Here is a 19,754-nt window from a genome sequence, read left to right on the forward strand (position 1 = left end):
TACAAGCAGCAATGCAAACCTCGTCAGCCGAGCCAGGAAAGGCACGTCGCTGGTTGAGTCCTGTGTTGCTTAGAAGTGCTGAGGCAGTAAATTGATCACTGGACTTTGGGTGCCTGGTACAGTCAGTTATAAATGATAAATGTACCTTGCAGGGCCTGGCAAACGGTGCAGCCGCGGCCCCAAAGCCGAGGCCGGCTCTGTGCGAGACGGTGCAGGTGCCTTTTACCCGGCTACGCCGAACCCAGCACTCCTCCGGCCGTGTCGTCCCTTCCCAGCGAGCTGTTCCCCAGGCCGGCAGAGCCAGCCCGCGCGCGTGGTGCTCGGCATTGTCCGTCTGTCCGTGCGGCGCCCGTGCCTTGCTGCAGTGCCGTTCTCTTGTCCGCTGTTGGGGAACTCTCCCTGTGCCACCTCCCGGCAGCCTCGTCTCCCCCTTTTGGCCGCAGCCAGCGAGGATGATCAGATCCTTTGACTCTTCCTACCTCAATTTCTGCAGTAGAGGCGTAGGATTAGGGAGCGCAGCAAAAATTAAGCCTGTGACCTGGCACGGGCACGGCAAAGCCCTGGGTTCCTTCCCAGTCCAGAACAACAAGCGAAGGGTCTGCCCTGCTTCAGCTCCTTCCCAAGTAATGTGCTTCGTGGGCTGCTGGATTGAGCAGGCGCTCCCAGCAGTCAAGGCAGACTGACCCGATTTTCCCCGTCGGGAGCCGAGCGACTCGGGGGGTTTTGTGTGAAAGCTCCAGCCACGAAACAGCGAGGACTTGCCTGCAGCTGACACACCAAACCCCCCTGAGCTGCCCGTGGCTCCGTCCTGTCCCTCCCCACCCCTCAACGTCACCGCTTTGCGAGTCGCTGCGCCTGGGTAGTTTCTGGGTTTTGCCCCTTTGCCCCGTCCCAGCGACCGCGGTATTTTTGTTTGGTGGCTTAGATGAAACAGGGCTGCCGCTCGCTGCCTGGCTTGTGGCCGTCTTGGCACCTGGCTGCCAGATGCCAGGCAGCGGCAGGCGTAGATGTGTTGTTGGACTGGTTTGTGTTGTAGTCCGTGTCGGCAGCGGAAAGGCGTCTCTCGGGGTATTCTTCTGCATCGCTTTGCTCTTCTCCTGGGGGGCTGCGGCAGCGGGGAGCGGCGCCCTCCGCGTCCGACTGGCCCATGCTGCAGCTCCGGCTCCGCTGTCCCTCGCTCCCGTCATCGCAGAACTGAGCTTCGTCTGTGCTGGTCTCGCTCTCCTGTTTCGTTAGCTGGGTTCGTGGGCCCCCGTCCGCGGCAGCCAGCAGCTCCCTGCTGTCCTCCAGGTCGGAGTCGGAGTCAACGGAGCGGTCACCAGACTCTGCGGGACAGAGGGAGCCCTGTGCTACGCTCTTGCCCAGCACCACGGCATCAGCAGGAGCTTTGTTCAGCAAACTTGTGGTCTTCAGGACAGGGGAAGGGCTTCGTGTTACTGCCACTAGTGACATACCTCCCACCTCCCAAGAGACCTGTGCCCGCTGGGGAGGGGCCACCGGGTGCCTTCACTTACCTGTGAAGGGGTCGGTGCTGTAACCCAAATTCCTCTTCTCTGAAGGCAGCTCTAGGTAGGTGATGCTGCCGGGAGGTGCTGCGGGCGGGGAGCCTGCGCTGGCCTGGGAGGAAGAGGTACAGTGGTGAGGCCATGGAGGAAAAGAAAACCCTCATTCGCTGAGAAATGGTTCCAGAAATCTCATTGTTCACTGGAGAAACACCAACTTGTTGTCCCGGTGTAAAAGCGTGTAGGCTCCATCCTCCCACCCCCTGCCTGTCTCGCCTACTGAGACTGTTCTTTTGGGGCAGAAAACCACTCGCAAGTGGAGTGGGGATGCACAGGGGGACATGACGAAGCAAGGCGGGTTTCCTAAGAGACAGGCAACAGCATTGGCCAGACCCGTACCATCGTGTGGCACGGCAGGGATGGGGAACGTCACTGGTGCAATCCGCAGGGCAGAGCACGAGGCCGGGGCACCGTTCAGGAGAGGGGTGGGGGGTGTTAGGGCTGCAGGAGGGTCTGCCCCAGCTGATCTGCTCCAGGATGCAAGCGCCAGCAGGCTGTCTTGGTAGGCTCCGCATCCCCTAAGGGTGCTCCCTTCCCCAGAGACTCCTACCAGGTCAGAGCAGCTGGCTGCCTCCTCCTTGCTGTCTGTGGCGTATTTGCTGGCGTCGGCCAGCACCGTGGTCTCCTTGTTCTCAAAGATGGTTGAATAGAAGATGATGAGCGCCTCGATGATGCGAGCTTGGTGGGGATAATCAACCAACGAGGACAAGGAAATAGTGGCGTCCGTGGGCCTTGGGCGCATCAGTGTTGGCCCAAAGACGATGCCCAGGTTGCTTGAGGTCATCTTGTTGTCCTGTTCCACCTCCACGATCCTGGGGAGGAGGAGGAGGAACTCGTGAGAGCAAGCAGGGAGAAGGGATGGGTGGACAGGCAGGGCTTGCCCAGCCTGGCGCATCCAGGCTGGAGGAGCTGCTGGGCTGGCAGCACAGGAGTCCCCGCTCGTGGCAGACACGAGCTTCGTGAGCGGCAGAGAAGTAGCTGCAGCTACGGATCTACCTCCCTGCTCCTGGGAAGGGCTGGGCTGTCCCCGCTGCCAGCGTGGGTCCAGTGGGGAGGCTGCACTTACCTTCCCACTCTAGGGAAGAAAGGGAAGGTGCCCCAGCACCCGCGCAGGCTCTGGACCTGCCCTTCTCACCTTCTCAGGTGCTGCAGGAGGTACTGGAGTGTGGCCATGTTCTCCCAGGGAAGCTCCTTCAGCAGCTCCTTCAGCTTCAGCACCAGGTTCACCACCACCTTGTCCGTGTCGGCTCCTTTGTCCACCAGCTCAGGGCCCCCTTTCCCGCTCTTGCCCTTGGCCTCGCCGCCCTGTAAGCTCTCCTTGGCCAGGCCCATCAGCTCGTTGTACATGCGGAAGGGCATAATGGGCTCCGGCAGCTGCAAGCAAGAAGAGGGGAGATGGGTGCTGGAGAGCCGTGCCTCCCCGTCCCAGGGCAGGGGGGGAGGCTCACCCCCTCCCTGAGACCTAGACCTGCCCAGTGCCGTTGAGCTGAGGAAACCTGGGGCCTTTCTACAGCAAGGAAACATCCCCAATGCTTCCAAAGCGTGCTACCCAGAAGGTAATGTTTGTTTATCCATCTCCTGGAGCGTGTAAATCCAGCCTCGTTTGTCCTAGCCAATTAGTACCTGTGAAGCTGAAGCAAAAAGCAACAACGTTTGATCTCTGGGTGCTCTCTGCTGGACAGGTCCCTCCGGGTCAAGGTTAAGGGATTCTCTTTTTTCCCTAGAAAAGCCCTGGCCCAGGGCGGGCACAGCAGCAGGTTCCCCAGCAGACGGGGGGTGGTGGTTAGAAAGAGGACGGGAATGAAAGAGGACAGGAATGGATTGTTCTGGGCTGGAGAAGGCAGGATGTAATCGGCATAGCCTGCAGCAAAGGTGGGGCTGTGGTTAGGTGAAAACTCTTGCTTTGAAGCTTGTAAGAAGCACCCAGAGCAGCATGTTAACTAATTGGTGGTTTTGCATGGCTGGCGATGTTTTCAGAGTGGCTTAAACAGATGGTTTTGGGGATAGGCTGCCTCTCACAGCAGAGCGGGGTCCCTCCAGTCCAGCACTCTTACGGAGGGACTTTAGACCCATTTCTCTGCAGTGAGACATTGGATCATGGCTCAGGACTGATTCTTCCTTTCTTTCCACTCTGCTTTTCTTCTCTGGAGAAACCGCAGAGGCAATTCAGAGCCCTTCTCTCTGTGCAGGGGACCTAGGGACAAGGCTCCGTCCTTGAGCCGAGCCCGATTCTCGAGGTAACGCACAGGAGCCCTTCTGCGGAGTTACACCAGGCCTCCAAGAAAGGCAGCACTAAAGAGTTAAGCGGTGAGGCTGCAGTGCGAAGGAGAAGCTGCTTCCTCTCCTTCTGCCTTGTGGTGGCTCGTTGGAGGATGTGGGTGATGCCGTTTGCGCTGCCAGTTTTCGAGTTTGCGTATTGGCATTTGCTGGGGGTGGAGAACTGCTGTGAGCAGGGGACAGCACCCGGCTGAGCCCACCGCAGGGCGACCCGAGGGCCACAGCGCTGCTCGGGGAGACGTGAGCTCAGCCCCGGCTCTGCCGTGCAGGGTGACCTTTGCTGGATCATTTCCCTTTTCGTGTGCCTGGTTCCCCAATTGCAAAGGGGAGGGAGGATTTGGTGCTTCTGCACGTTGTTTTTCTGCGGATACGAACGCCGCTGCTGCAGGGGTGGAGGAGCCATGCGAAGCGATGGCGGGCGAGTTGTGCGAGGGCTCACCGAGAGCAGGAAACCGGCAGTCATCTCGGAGGAGGCGCAGCGCGAGTGCTCTTCCCCAATCGTGCACGTGGTCCCATCTCTACCGCTGATCCACTCCCAGCTGGGAGGGACCCCTCTCACCACCCACACTGTCATACAGTTATTAAGCCCAGTTCGTGCAGAATTACTCCTGCCAGAGGTGACTCGGTGAAGCCAGGTTTGTTTCTGGGAAGTTAGTTCCTCTGGCCACCTCTCCCCTGCCTCCCCCCAGCAGACGGGACCACCAGCACCTTACCTGTCTCAGGTAGAGCTTCAAGACATTGCTGATATCATGAGGGGAGGCCTGGGACAGCTCCACCAGCTCTTTCCCATTCTCAAACGCCTGGCAAAGCTTCTCCACGCGGGTCTTGACGCCATTAACTCGGTAGATGCCCTGTAAAAGAGAGAAAAGTGGAGTTGAGGTGAGGAGAGATGTTTCTCATCAAGTCTGCACAAGACAGTGAGCTTCTAGCTCCCATCCTCTCCTTTTGGGGTTGGAAATCCCTCTCAGAAGTCCTTCTGGGCCATCCCCTTCCAGCTCAGATATTACTGTCATTCCTGTTTCATAGGAAAGAGGGAGGCAAAAGAAATGAGTTTCCAAGGTCAGAGTTTGGGGTATCGGGGCGAAGTTTATCACCTGGGACTTTCTGGCTTCCCGCCTCCAGTAATCTGAAAAACGAGTCTGTTGGTTTTCATACCAAGGCAGAAGAACATTTCAAGAGAAGGCAGCTGAGCCAGCTTAGCTGAAGAAGAGGGAAGAGAGAGTGCGTCACCTTGGTTTTCAGTGCCCGCTTCTCAATCTCAGAAATGCACTTCTTGATGATGAAGGGGATGCCATCTGAGCTACTCTGAGAAGCCTTTGTGAAGTCTTGCCCGAAAAGCTGCAGTTTTCCTTGGAGTTTCTTGTGCCCGCACTGGATGGCCAAGGTTTCCAGACACTTCTTGTGGCAGGCCAGGTAGCACTGGAAAACACAGGGAAATGTGTGGAGGTGGGAGGCAGCACCATGGGTTAGGTGGAAGGGCAGCCACCGAGAGACACCAGGCATCGCTCAGAGAACAAGGAGCTCGTTGAGCAGGACGGCAGACAGGAAAAATGCCTTTCCTGGAGACATCGCAGGACCAATGCAAAGCACGCGGACCCCTCCCCAAAGGAGGAGTGTCTTCTTAAACACAGGTTAGAGCTGTGCTAAGGTAGTCCTGCCTCAAAGTTCATGCTGGCACCTCTGCTTCCACAGGGAACTTAGACCTCCTGACTGCAGTTACACCCATGGTTTGGACCACACGTGTGTCAGGGCTCCTGGCCGGGTTTCTACAGCAAACCTGTGACACCCGAGTGAAAAGCTGCACCGCAATATGCTGCTGCAGAGCGCGTGGCTCTCATCTGGGGACAGAGTGAATCACAGGACCGTACGCAGGTAGCGGTGAGGCCACCCCGTTCATGGGACATATCCTCCATCTCTTCCACCCACCAAGCTCTCTTCCCACTTCTCCCAACTTTACCTCCTCGCATTCCGCTCCCTGGAAGTAAACGTAGCTGTTGCACTCCCGACACTTGGAAGGGGTACGGAGCTTCCTCAGCCGATGAGTCTGGGCAGCCTTGGATAAGCCAACGTTTCGGAAGGGCCCTGTTGGAGCCGTCATCTCTGGTGTGATCCCATTGATGCCTACGAGCAGAACAAAAAGAAATGCAGCTGCATTCTTTTGGGGATGTCTCCTGAGGAGGTAAGGTTAAGCAAAGCTTGAGCAGAGCGGTCACTGTCACAGATCAGACAACCAGCTGGATGCATTAGTTCTTTAGCAACATTGCAAATAACCTGCACTCTGAGGTGTACAGCCCTAGCTCATCTGTTCCCACTGGTTTGAGCGGAGCTCATCCCTTGGTAAAGGGAATGCTATTGGGCTCCTCCTGGGGTCACCATCAGGTATCCTCCCCAGCGATCGTTCAGTTTACCTCCAGAACTACTGCATTTGGGAAAAGTCAACCTGCAGTTAGCTTTGCCACGGTGTGCGGGTGCACAGCAGGAGCACCGCGTCACCTCCCGCGCTGTCACGTACTCTGCTCAAAGGGGGTGGCGTTCTCATCCTTCTCTTCCAGCTCTTCGCTGGAGGACATGGTGCCGTTGGAAGACAGCCGCTGGAGTTTACGGCTGAATTCACCTGTCAAAAGAAAACCCACAAGCCGGTGAGATTACTGGCAAAGTCGTTTCTCTTCTGAGTGCGCTCTGATGCTCGTGGCCGATTCCCACAGCGGGCAGTTGTGTGCCTTGTGCTGCTGGGGCAGCGCTCTCTGCAGAAAATGAGAAACCGGGAGCGAGCCGGGGGCCGCGCGTGCCCGTGCAGTGCCCTGCAGCGGAGCAGGCTGCAGCCAGTGTAGTGGTCCCTCATCCCATCCCATCCCATCCCATCCCATCCCATCCCATCCCATCCCATCCCATCCTGCTGGAGACTGGGATCAGAGCAGTTATTTACAACACGGTGTTATTACAAGGCAGATAAAAAAGAGAAGTGACTGGTCTCGCCTAACTCCGACGCTCTGTTTTTAGGCTGACTGTATTAGAAGGGGAAGGACTGCCTGACCTGGGCTGTTTTCGGTATCTACCTGCGCTTGAATCCAGGCTGCTGTCAGCTTCAGTGATGGAGGTTGGCCAGGATTTGTGGACCTGGTGTCCCCTCCCACCTGCAGAGGAACACACATAGTCCGTTTGAGATTGCTTCCTGCGTTCAGGAGAGAAACACGGGAGAAGAGCCTAGACTCTGGGGGACACTTAAATTACTGAAGGAAGCTGCTTGGCTTCCTGTTGACAGGCTGGTGAAGGGGCTGTTGGGGTTGTGATGCCTTCAGTAACACATCCAGCAAGGGAAAGAAGAGATGGGAAGATGGAGAATGGTCTGTTAGGTAGCACTAGCAACAGCAAAAAAAACCCCCCCGGATCTGATTTTCTGTCCTTCAGGAAATTCAGCTTGCAAGGCTTCCAGCCTGTCCTGCTGCTGCGAAGAGAAGCCCCCCACCTCGGCACCCGTGGATGTCCTGCCTCACTCCTGACCAGGGGGGAGGACGCAGCCTGCTGCGAGCGGTGCCGTGGGGACGGCGATGTAGAGGCTCCTCTCTGCTCCGGGCTCACCTCTCCGTTCAGCCGCCACAGCCCCGCTTTGCTGCTCCTTCGCTCCTGCTCCTCCTTCCGAGACGGTCCCGTCCTTGGGCAGCCCGGCCCCGTCAGAGCCGGCATTCGTTGAGAAGTCACTGGCATTGAAGCTGCCTTTCCGTGTCCGAGTAAAGGGGGACCTGGTGGGCAGAAAGAAGGAGAAAAGGGAATGTCTGAGTGGATGAGAAGGAAGGACACTTGAAAACCTTATTCACGGCTGCTATCCACCTGTCTTGGGATTTACAGTCCTCTGTCTTAGGTACTAGATAGCCTGTCTCATCCATCGGAGGATGTGAGAGGAATTCCCAGCTGCTCCAGCCCCAGCTTTCCCAGCAGGAGCTGCCTTCAGGCGCACTGAAAGCACGCTGGTTTCTGCAGGGGAGCACAGCGCCAGCCCAGGGGAAGGTTGCCAGTGACAGAGAAGATGAGTGTAAACCAGGAATGATTTCCCCCTCTCCTTTCCTACCAGGCGTTGTGTGACACGTAGGGCTCAAAGTCGTATTGGATGTCAGGTTCATCTCCTCGCTGCAGCTGCTTGACGTGAGAGGCGTATTGCTGCCCGGGGTCGTAGAGCTTGCTGCTCTCGCACAGCGTCTGGAAGTTGACGGGCAGTGGAGCCGTCTGCATGTGCATGATCTGGTAGAAGGAGATTGTGGCCTAAAAATAACGTAGAGAAAATCAGACACGAGCTTTGTGAGGTGACATACAAGGAGGAGAGAGATGAGGAGAGAGACAAGGAACTCCAGGTTAGATGAGAAATCAGGAGCACAGAGCGGTGTTTGGTCTGCAGCCCGGAGCCTTGGCTTTTCAGAGCACAAGGGAGTGAAGAGACCTTTACATCTGCCTGGACCTCATCTGAAATAGGAGCAGCTAAGCCAGGTCTGCTGGGGAGACAGCTCTGAACCTCTCCTGAGCAGGGTACGGCCACCCCCTTGCCCTGGGAGCCATACCGAGCAAGCAAGCCCCACTCACCGTCTTGATGACCTGGTCACTCTGTTTGATCACTTCGTGGATCTGCCGCAAGGAGTTCACCTTGGTATCCTCCAACTCCTGCTTCTGGGTATTTGCATCCGCAACACAGGTCCGATATGTGGCCATCGCCTCTTCTGCCTGAGAGTTGGGAGAGCAAGAGGTGGAAACAGTTCATAGGCAAGGAGAACAAGGAGAGCAGCTCTCTGCACTTGGACCCTGTTCCTCTAGGCATTCCTGCGCCGTGTCCGAGGATGTGTGGGGAGCTCAGTTCAGTCCACTTAGCTCAGGGCTGCCCCTGTACGAGGGCAGCAAGGAGTGAGAACGTTCTTGCCAGGCAGACGCTCAGCCGAAGTCCAGAGCTGTCATGTTCCTACCTTGTTCTTGGCTTCCTCTTCCAGCCGCCTCTTCTTGTCCAGGGTTTTGGTGGTGATGCTGCTGGTGGTGTTCTGCTGCTCTTCTTCTGCTTTCACTGCCATGTACTTGGCCTTGTCGTGCTCCTCGCTGCGCTGCATGTATATCTGCTTGGCCTTGCGCAGGTTGACCTCTGCCTCTTGCTGCCAGTGAAAACAGGGTGAGGACTGAACTCTGCAAGGGGATCGTTATCCCCCACAAGCCCCCCAGGGCCCCTTTCCCGGCCCCTGCGCCCCGTGTTTCTCTGGCGTCCCCCAGCACAGCAGAGGCTACTGGAGAGGGGCAAGGAGTCCAGCATCCTCAGAGGGGTACGTGTCACCGGGGTACTCCAGACCGGGCTTGGGGAGCACAAACCCAGCCTGTGCTGTGCGGCTGTTACTCACCAGTTTCCTCTGCGCCCGGTGCCACTGCTCCTTGATCTCCTTCCTCCGTTTTTCATGTTCAAGGCGTCTCACTGTTAGCGGCTGAATCAGGAGGGAGAAACAACCCCCACAGTGGTTTGAGCTAAACGCTCGCTGCTCTTCCCTTTGCAAAAGGCTTTTTTTTCCCTGTGGCGGTTGTTATCATTCCCCAGCACATCTGGGCTTGGTTACAGGGAGGGTTTGTGTCACGGACAAAAATTTGCAGCCTGGGAAGTGCCAGATGCAGTTTCCCTCCAGACTGAGCTAAGCAAGAGCCGCCCTCTGCAATGACAGGACATCAACTCCCTCCCTGGCAAACAGCTCCGGAGAGCGGCTGTCCTTGGGAGATGGGTGTAGCTTGGTCCGGGCTAGTGGGGGAACGTGGGAATGCAGAGAGGCCTCGGATGAGGTGGAGATCGATAAGGAGGTGCCGTTCGATTTGCCAGACTTGGGGGGGTTTCTTCTAGGCCCTGTACCTAATGCCTCGAAGGACCCAGAAACTAGCTGAGAGCTTGGGCTCGTTGATCCGCCGAGGCCAGAGCAAAGCCAGGGAATGCCGAGCCTGAGCAGCGGCTGAGCCGAGCAGCAACTGGATTCCAGTTTCTGAAAGAGCTGCCTGGGGCAGAAGGACTGAGGAGACCACTAATGCCTCCCTCGCTGCCCAGCCGCCGGGGAAGACCCTTCTGAGATGGCCTTTCATCTTCTCACCTGGAGGAAGGTTTGGTGCTGCAGGGTGTTGGCAGCCTGCAGAACCGACGTCCCGTGCTCCATATCCTGCTCCAGGGCCAGCAGGTAGATGGACAGGAAAGGCATGTTGGTCTGAGAAACGAGAAAACGCGCAACCCTGAGCCCCAGCACCGCAGCGTGAACCAAAGGAGACGCATCCTCCAGTGCTGCGTTTGGGGGAGAAGAGCGAGAGGCTCAGCTTGGCTGCCCGCTACTGGTAAAAGCCCCATCCTGGACCGAGACAGTGTGGTCACAGGCTGCCATGAGACCGCTTGGAGGGAGGTCGGAGGGGGCTGGAAGGGCCCCGTGGTGTTGCCTGCCCAGTGCCTGGCCTGGAGAGCAGGGGCCAGGGCATGTCTGGCGTGTGAGCCTGCCCGGGCTCTCCCTGCTGGCACATCCAGCGGGGCCAGGCAGAAATATTGGCTGCCGATGGAGGAGCTTTTGCAGGGTCTCAGCATGATCCTTTGCTTTGGTTTGGATGCATGAATTTTGCCAGGCAAAGAGCTTTGGAGAACTGCATGCTTGTTCTCCTGGGCAAGAAGCCGGGTCACACGAAACAAGCTCTCCAGGGCTGCTTGCTCCCGATACAGCCCGACAGCCTGGATGCCAGGTGGCTTGAGGGACATGTGGACTTACCTCCTGACTGATGGTTTGCTTGCAGCTGTTTGCCATCTTCTGAAGCCCTTTGGCAAACTCCATCTCTGGAAGAAAAAGGTTGGAAGTGACAAGACATACGAGACACCAGGATTTCCCTGCTGATTGGATTCCTTTTGAAAGGACTTTCAAGAAGGAAAGGATTCAAAGGAATCAAGAACTTCAGGAATGAAGTTCACCCTGCCCTTGCAATGTCTGACTCCCCCAGCCTTGTGTACATGATTGTAGAGGACCTCGAGCTGTTCTGATGCTGCTCCGAGGAGTTCAGCCCCGCTTCGGAGAGGACCCACCCGCCATCCTCCCTGTCTCACCCAGCGTGGTCCTTTTCTCCAGGTAGCCAATGAGGTCCTTCATGTACTTGGAGATGTTTTTGGCGTACTGGAGGGCAGCATCTACCCCCCCCTCGCAGCGCTGCAGCATCACGTCCACTTCCTCAGCAGGAGGGCGGCCTGTGATGGGACGAGGGGGAAGGTGGGGAGAGAAAGAGCAGAGAGACACTGAATGTGCTATTGCCGCTGTGGTCACTGATCCGCTCCCTCCAAATGCCTTTGAGTTCCCAGGAGCACTGGAACAGCCGGGAAAACCCCAGGACAGCCTAGCTCACCCCTGCAAGCTCCATGAGCTTTCAGTGCAAACCTCCCCGTATCTGTGCTGGCATCGTGCTGTGCTGGTGTCCTGCCGGCCCCCGGTGCCAGCAGCAGCTCTGCTGCCTTTTCTCAGCCGAGGAGCTGTGTGCAGCTCAGAACTGTGGCGACGACGGGGAAGACGCCGGTTCCTGCCGGCTGGTCTGCTCAACCGGGTAACCCACCACCCCAAACCCTGCACCCAGAGTCTGCCTGCTTACCCGTGTCATAGCTTTCCATGCCCGAAGGCATGCCATCTCCTCCAGGCCCGGGGATCCCTCCGTAGAGGCTCTCCATAGTCTTTGGGAATTGGGAAAGAAAAGGGACTGATCAGAGAAGAGGAAGGGGAGCAGTTGGAGGGGCTGGTGGATGGAGGGGAGGCAGAAACCCAGAGCTGCTGGAGCCTTTCTGCTGTTGCTGGAAGTGTCCTGTGCCCAGCCCGTGGCCCTACAGGAAGGCCATGAGCTAACGGGAATGTCACTGGGGAAATACCTTGCTCTGTGCACACACCAGACCACGGCAGAGCTAAGGAGAGCAACCAGAGCCATATTTTCTGCCTCTGTTGACAGAGCTGCTCCATCCCTTCCCGAGCCACCTTGCCCTTTGGATCGAGCTGCCAAGTGGCCTTTCCCCTCCTTGGGATGGCAGTGAGGACAGGAGCAAGCAGGCAAAGCCTGCACGCAGCTCCGACGGGCTTAGAGGTGAGCGGGGAATCCCACGTCTGGGGCTGGGGCTCAGCCCCTTCCCGATCCGGGTCTGAGTGCCCCGGCACATCCCGAGACCCACGCGATGGGAGCGGGCATCACTCACCTGGTTCTGGTCGCTGGGTGGGATGGAGAGGATGGTGCTGCTGTCCACCTCCCCCATGAGGAACTCGGACACGCTGTGACGAGAGGAATACAGCGGGGCTCAGCAAAGGGAGGACGGGCAGTGACAAGGAGGGCTGTCACCCAGCAGCACCCGACCCGCATCCGAGGGACCGGGCAAGGGCCAGGGCAGTCGGAGCTGCTATACTGGTTTCAGTGGGGATCAGCTCAGCTCCACGTGACGTGGTCTTGGTAATTCAGGTGGAGGAGCAGAGCTTGGCCCAGCACTGAAGAGGGGCCGGGAGATGGAGCCTATGGGCTCGAGCAGGCTTTGGGGTCCCTCCTCAGTGCTGGAGGAATTGCTGGTGCAAGCGGCAGGAGGAGTGAATCTGCCCTCCCTGCGGGGTCTCTCCAGTCCCCAAACCATCCCCCAAAGCAGCCGCCACTGTGGGGCTGTGCGTGGGCGAGGGGACGGGGCGAGGGGTGGAGATGTGTCCTGGCTGTTGAGGGCAACGAGGTCCATTGGGGGACCTCCTCCGGGGGACGGCTGGCCAAAAGTCCCTTACGTGCTGCTGAAGGACACTGCGATGGTCTCCACGGCCTTCTCGAACTCCCGCTTGTCTGTCTCATTGTTGGATTCGTAATGGAAACCTGGAAATGAGAAAATGCGGAAGCCCTGTCGCCAGGAGCGCCTGTCCCTGCCTCAGGCAGGAGAAGGACCTGCCGGCTCCTGCTGGTCTCAGCCCTGCTGTGGGGCTGGGGCTGGGTCGGGCTCAAGGGAGCAGCGGGGAGGAGAGGACTGTCCCTATGGATGACAGAGTTTCTCTAGTGCAGCGCAGTGTCTCTGCCCCCCCATTTCTCCCGGGACTGACTTCCCTGCCAGCATCACTTTGCTCATGTTTCTGTTTACTCCCGTTAACCCAGGGCTGCCGGAAAAGTGCTGCTGGCTGTGGACCTGTTCCACTGCCTCCACTGTCTTACGGCACCTCCAGAGCCCCCTGCTCCGAGGCGGGATGGCTTCCTCCAGGAGGGCTCTCGCCCATGGCCGAAAGAGGAACCGCCGGCGGCAGTGGGAACCAGCGCAGACGGCGCTTGGCAGACGCCCAGGCCAAGAGACGCTCGCGACGCCTTCACCGGCGGCCAGGGCTTCTGGGCAGACCCTGGCGCCTGTCGGGTCGGCTCCTCTGGGGTGCCGGGGCCGGTGAGCTGAGCACCCCTGCTGCGGCGAGGGGCTGGGATCTGCTCCCACCCCTCTGCCCGGGGACGTGGGCAGCCTGAACTCTCTCCGTCCCGGCCCCGCCTGCGGCCAGCCCCACGGCAGACCTCCTGCCACCCGCCACGAGGCTTCCTGTCCCCTCGCGGTTGCTGTTCGGTGTCCAGGAAGCGGCGCGGTGACGCAAAATGTTGTGCTCTGCCTGCGGTTAACGCAGCCGTCTCCCTCCACGCTGGTGTGACTGCGGGCAGGAGGAGGTGGTGCCCTGGCCAGGATCTGGGCTCCACGGACCCCGCTCTTATAAACACGAGGTGCTGCCAGGAGCGGGAACTGATTATTTAAGTGTTTTTCCTGTGGCCATGCTTAGAAACTCCCAGGCAGGGATCTGTGCTCTGTCATTTCTGACACTACATCGTCCTTAAAACTAAAACACAGCAAGCAGGCAGTCAATGCTTTCGCCTTCTCCGCCTGTCCGTGGGGCAGCTCTGCTCCCGGCAGCCCCCCCCATGGGCTCCCTGGGCCCCGCACATCCCAGCACAGGGCAAGAGGGGAGCAGGACAGAGCTCCCAGCCCCATCGTCTCACCCTTGACTTTGGAGATGAGGGTCCCGGCGGCTGTCAGGGTCTCCAGGGTGTTGAGCAGTGGGTACTTGTTGATGACCTGACGCAGGATGCGCAGGGTTTCACCCAGGCCCTCGTGGGCCAGCGGCCGCTGGGGCTCCTTGGGATCTGCAAGAGAGGGAGGATGAAACACTGCCCCAGGTCCCTGCCCCACGTCCCTGCCCTCTGGAGCCTCCCATCCGCCCCCTGCCAGCCACGTCCCGGGCAGGGTGCCGCCAGGCTCCCAGACCATGCAGCCCATCCCCTTGGCTTTGTGGCTCCCCGGGACTGGCACGGCCATGTCCCGCTTGTCCGGCACCTCCCCAGCCCTCCCCTTCCAACCCTGCCATGGCTAAACCAGCCGGTGTGTCCCCTGCCCGGCACAGCAGTGGGCCTGGGGCAGACCGACCTTTTAGGCATTTTTTCCTTAGTAGTAACTTTTTCCCTTGAAAGCAGTTTGGGAATTTCCTCCTCGTTTCCTTCCCTTCCTCCCTGACGGATGGGCACTCCCAGCTGCCGGGAGGGATGCGGCAAGTTTGTCCTGCCGCCATGCCCTGTCCAGCCGGGCTCGCCGCGTCCTGTGGGGTCCTTACCCGGGAACCGTCCCCTCCACGGGCTCCAGCTGCCAGCCCGGGGGTCCGGCCCGGCTCCCCGCCAGCACGGTGCCAGGGCTGGGGCTTGAGGCTGGGCACTGGCAGCCTTGTTAGGAGGTGAGGAGCCTCTCGTAGGGAAGCACTGGGATGGGAGCCTGGCACCCGCTGCCCGGCCGGGCAAACCCCCCTCCCTGTCCCAGCCCCCGGCTCGGGGTCGGGAAGGGGTTTCCTCCGTTTCCTCTCCCATTTCCGGGCCCCTTCCGGAGTGGGAAGTGGGGAGATCAGCGGGGTTGGGAATGGGGCTGGTGGGTGCAGAGGAGAGCCGGCCTCTCCAAAATCACGGCTGCATCTCGCAGGTCAGCCCCAGCCTCTCCCCGTCTCTTTGCCGGCTTGGGGACGGCACCGTCCCGGCTGTCCCAAACCGGGTCCAGCAATAACCGCGGACCCCGAGCGGGGATGGCAGCGGGACAGTCGCCGTCTGGCTCAGGGATCTTTCCTTCCTGCCCTGCAATGCCCAAACCTTTGCAGGGACCTGGAGGCATCGCCCCCCTGGCTGCCATCCCACCGTCCCCCCGGCGGCGCAGACCCCCAGCCGCGTTCCCACTGGCCCAGCCGTGGATCCGGCCACAGGGGCCGTCGGCAGTGGTGCCCTGGGCTGGGCGCTGCCGTTTTCCACGGCAAGTGGGGATGCGTCAACATGTTTGCAAAGCCAGTGCTGAAAACATGGCATCATGTGACACCCCCCCCCGCAGCCCCACCTCGCCGCAGGGACCATGAGATCGCTGCCGTTCCCTTTGCCTCCTCTGGCAGAGGCGCCCGCCTGCGGCCCCACAGCCCACCCAGCCCCACGCTGGGGCAGCGGCCCCATGCCACCGGCCACCCCAGTGAGGCTGGTCTCGCAGGTCGGGGGGCCGGGGGGCCGTGCCTGGTGCCCTGTGGGGCTCTGGGGGCCCTGGCAGGCAGCTGGCACCACCGCGCTGTAAACAGGAAAGCAGGCGGATGAAAATAGCTCGCAGGCAGGAAGCCGCGTTATCCTGGCTCCGAGCTCCCAGCAGCCACCCGCCACCTTCTGCCCATGGCTGCTGCGGCTCCGCGCAGCCCCCCCGGGGGTCCCGGTCCCCTCTCGGCCGGGACAGAGACCCCCACCCACACGTCTGGTCTGTTCCCGGGGAGGGGATGCTCCTGCGCTGTCCCCAGGGCGGCGGGTGGGTTGGAGCTGCGTGGGCACCACCGGGGCTGGCGGGAGCCAGGGGCATCCCGGCACTCACCGTCGCGCAGCACCACGTCCCGCAGGTTCTCCAGGGCATCGGCGAAGCGGGCCACATCCGTCAGCAGCTGGGAGATGTCCTCTGTGTCGATGAAGGGGCCCTCCCCACCGTCCATGGGGCTGTAGGACAGGGGGGTCTTGTGGCCCTTGGGCACGGCCCTGGGGCCCGCCGTGGTGAGGGGGAAGCCGGCGGCGCTGGCATGGCGGCTGAGGCTGGTGGGGCGCTTGAGGGTGCCCACGGTGCTGGGGCTGGTGCTGAGCTTGGAGCTGGTGGGGGGCAGCTCCCCCAGGCCGGAGCTGGGCGCCTCCAGGCAATCCTTGCGGGAGAGGTCCTGGGGAGCAGGGATGAGCGTGAGGCCCTGGCAGGCACGGCTGGTGCCACGGGGCATGGACGGGACCCCAGCTTGGGCAGGGAGAGGGCAGCACCCCGGGACCCCCCATGCCACCAGCCTGGAGGGACGGGTTGTTGTCTGAGGGGCTGCCGCCAGACCCTGCAGCTGTGCGGTGCCTCAGTTTCCCCAGTTAGGTACCCTGGCAGAGCCTGAGGGCAATCCTGCCCAGCTGCGGTGCGGGGATGAGGCATAGCCCTTCCCGGCATTTCCAGACCTTCGGGGATCTCAGGATGGGGGCTGGCGGGGACAGTCTCAGGACCCCGCAGGGCAAAGCCAGCAACTCCACCAGCAAGAAAACAACAGTGGAGCAGCAGCTGGCAGAGTTTGGGCACTCGCCTGGCCGGGGCCGCCATCCCCACCATCCCTGCAGTGTCGCAGGCAGCCCCCGGCAGCTGGCATTGCCCAAGGCTCCCGGGCTCCCGGTGGATTAACCACCCCCAGCACGGGGGTTTCGCAAGTAGTGTCTGCTCCGAAACCACAGGCCAGGAGCCAGCTCAGCCCCCCCGTCTGCCTGCTCGCCCTGTGGCTCCCGCTGGCCCCCGCCAGCCCCTGTGGGTCCGGGTTTGTCCTGGGGGGCACACAATGACCATGTGGGTGACATTGTCTTGTCCCCACCAGCACCCACTGTGCTGGAGCTCCCCATACCCAGGGGTCCTGGGGACCCTGGCACAGCCAAATGGCAGCAGGCTCCGGCCCCACACACCCCTTCCTCTTTTTCAGCCTGTCCCATCCCCAGGTCGGGCACGGCCCCCATCCTGCCAGGGGTGGGGGCAGGGACAAGGACACCTCCCAGGCCACTATCTGGAGACTTTGCAGATATTTTACGGGTGGAGGGACCCCCAATTTCTAGGGGCAAAATTGCCCTGAGGGAGGGGCTGGTACCGGCACCTTCCGGAGCCATGCACCGCGCGGGGGCCACGCGCCCAGCGAGGGTCCTCACGGCACGGGGAGGGGGCCTGCAGCCACCCCCGCCCCTCCAGCAGCTCCCGTCAGTAACCCTCAGGCACCCAGGTGTGACACGAGTGCGCTGGGTCTCAGCATCCCTGGCTGGGCGCTGCCGGCTCGGCACCGCTGGCTCGGCAGGGCCGGAAGCTGCGTTTGGTGCCGATGGGACAGACACCCACCGCCTTCCCCTCGGGAGCGACCCAGCCGGGACCACGAGGCTGCCGTGGGCAAGAGCAAACTGGGGCAGCTCAGCCCCACACTTCCCCCCGGGGCCGGCCAGACCACCACAGGGCTGCAAGAGGGCTGCCCAAAGGCCCCCACCCCAAAATGGCTGGGACCAGCCCAGCCCTTGAAAACCTGTCCCCCTCCCCCCGGGGGTGCAGCGGCCCCGGAGACCCCAGTCCATCCCTGCCAGCGCCCACGGGGCACACCCAGCCGTACCGTCAGCCACACGGCGGGCGCGTGGGGCAGCGAGTCCAGGGAGCGTTTGGGCAAGTGGGCTTTACCCGTCCTGCGGCGCCCTGCCGAGTAGGGGCTGTAGCTGTTCCTCCCAGCTGCCCGGCCAAGCATCCCTCCGTCCGCCACCCATAGGCCCCTCTCCCTGGGGGTTGGGGAGGAGGGTGGGGACGGGGATGGGGACGGGTGCCCCCTGCTAAGGAGCCGCAGGCGGGCTCTCGGGCCCCCTCGGCCCCGTCTCGCCAGCCCCGTCTCGCCCCATGCTCTGCGGGCTGGGGCACGGGTGCAGCGCAGGCGCAGGGCGGGCAGTGCCAGGGTGCGCAGAGGAGCCCCGGCCGCCGGCCAGCCCCGCGGAGGCGAAGCGCTTCCTCCTGTACCCCTCCAGCACCGGGGGGGTGCCCGCAAGTAAAAAAATACATGGCAGAGATGAGGCACCAGGGCTGCCCAAGCCTGGGCGTCCCCCTGCTCCCGCCCCTGTCCCCTGGGCAGTTTGGGGGTTTCTCCGCCCTCCCCAAACCCTCGGCCGCAGCCCCCACCGCCAGGCTCCCCTGCCCTTTGCCACAGTCCCCTGTTTCCTCCCCAGCCCCACTTGCCCTCCTGCCTCCCCAGGCAGCTGCTCTGTCCCCTTCGTCTGGGGCAAAATCCCCCCCCAGGCCCAGTGAGCAGGGTCCTTCCTCAGCTCCCTCCTCCTCGCGGACCCCCTGGCTGTACCCAGGTCCCCTTCCCACCCTGCGGCTCTTCCCAGCAGCTCCGTGGTCACCGTGGCCCTGCAGCCCCCGTGGCCCCGTGGCCCCTGCCCCGCCAGGGGGGACGGGGGACACTCACCGGCACAGTCTGCGGGACGGGGCTTCCCGCCCGGCTCTTCTTGGAGATGGAGGGGGTTTTAATCAACTCCCGCTTCTTCCGGGAGAACATGGCTCCCGGGGGTGGCCGAGCCCCTGCCCTCGTCGGCCCCTCACTCGGCGCGGCCGCGGTGCCTGGCTGCCAGCGCCGCACTCCTCACCGCGCCGGCCACATTCGCCGGGGCGAACTGTCAGGAGGGCGCGTGTGACGCCGCCTTATTTCCTCATCGGCTTCGCAGGCGAACCTGAAACAGGAAAAGCCAAATGCGCACCCAGGGCGCGAGGCCGGGGGGAAGGGGGACCCCAGCTGCCCCTCGGGGCCGCGGGGGGCTCGGGCCCATCTCCAGCCTTGCAGGAGGTGGCAGAGAAGATGCCAGCACTCTCGGGGGCAGTGGGCTGTTGGCAGCTGTTTGCGGGGGGGGGGCAGGGGGGGGGCAGGGGGGCAAGGGCTGTACCCTAAGGCTGCACGGAGGGGTCAGGGGGGCAGAGCGCCCTGCACCGTGGGACCAGGGCTGACCCCCATGGCACCCTAGGCCTCTGTGGGGTTTATCCCTGTTTGGGGGTGTCTGTTGGTTTAGGGAGGATGTGCCCCGTCCCATGGGGCATTGCTGGAGGCCCCAGGCGAGGGGGCAAGTGGGATGGAGGGCTCAGGGCTCCCACCCGTGGGATGCTCCTGGCTCTGCCTCCCCCGTGGGCTTGGTGGCGGTGCCAGGACAGCCCCGGCCCCAGCTGCCTCCCTGGGGTCGCTGCCCTGCCCCTGCCCCTGGCCCCCACCAGCCTGCAGCCTCTGGGGACCCACGGTCCCCCACCGTGACTCACCCAGCCATGGGGTAACGCAGCCCCACAGTGGTTCTGCTCACCTTACGGGAGCACCCAGCGAGGCGGCGGATGAACCCCAGGAGAGGGACGGGACGCCCCCCCCCCCCCCCCCCCCCGGGGTGCCACTCCCGCAGCGTGGGGACCCCCGGCCGGATCCTGCCCCGGCCGCTGCCCACCGGGCTGCTCGGGGCGGCTGCCGGCCCCCGCGGGCAGCCTGTGGCGGGGGGAGCCCGCTTCGTCCCGGGGACCCCCCCACGGGGCCGCGCTGCCGGCCTGGCCGGGGCCGCCTCTCGTGGGCCATCTGCCGGCCGCGGGGCGGGGAGCGGCCGGGACGGGACCCGGAGCCGGAGCCGGAGCCGGAGCCGGCGGCTCCCGGGGGTCGGGGCGCGGGGAGCGGGAGGGGGACGGGGGTGCGTGGGCGGGGGGGGGGGGGGTGTGCGTGGGCGGGGGGGTGCGCGTACGTGTGCCCCGCGTGTGCGTGTGGCCGTGGGTGCGCGCAGGCAGGTGCGCGTGTGAGTGTGCGTGTGCAGGGGAGCGCCTGTGGGTCGGGGGGTGCGTGGGGGGGGAGGTGTGCGTGGGTGTTTACAGAGTGTGCC

General features: G+C 62.1%; 1 protein-coding gene across 1 annotated transcript; it reads right to left on the reverse strand.

Annotated features, from left to right (window-relative positions):
- Positions 1-841: 841 nt before the first annotated feature.
- Positions 842-18,441, reverse strand: ARHGAP45 (Rho GTPase activating protein 45). Its single transcript, XM_076359611.1, has 23 exons — positions 18,323-18,441; positions 15,706-16,036; positions 13,830-13,973; positions 12,599-12,683; positions 12,037-12,109; positions 11,448-11,526; positions 10,915-11,052; positions 10,586-10,650; positions 9,932-10,042; positions 9,206-9,286; positions 8,786-8,965; positions 8,412-8,549; positions 7,906-8,096; positions 7,419-7,579; positions 6,896-6,973; positions 6,352-6,453; positions 5,797-5,960; positions 5,070-5,258; positions 4,553-4,690; positions 2,698-2,936; positions 2,113-2,374; positions 1,515-1,617; positions 842-1,325 (listed from the first exon to the last, which is right to left on the reverse strand). The coding sequence occupies exons 1-23, from the start codon at positions 18,410-18,412 to the stop codon at positions 922-924; spliced, it is 3,546 nt and encodes a 1,181-aa protein (XP_076215726.1). The 5' UTR covers positions 18,413-18,441; the 3' UTR covers positions 842-921.
- Positions 18,442-19,754: the final 1,313 nt, after the last annotated feature.

The sequence above is a fragment of the Aptenodytes patagonicus genome, chromosome 25 (assembly GCF_965638725.1).
Source record: "Aptenodytes patagonicus chromosome 25, bAptPat1.pri.cur, whole genome shotgun sequence".
NCBI classification, from domain to species: Eukaryota; Metazoa; Chordata; class Aves; order Sphenisciformes; family Spheniscidae; genus Aptenodytes; species Aptenodytes patagonicus.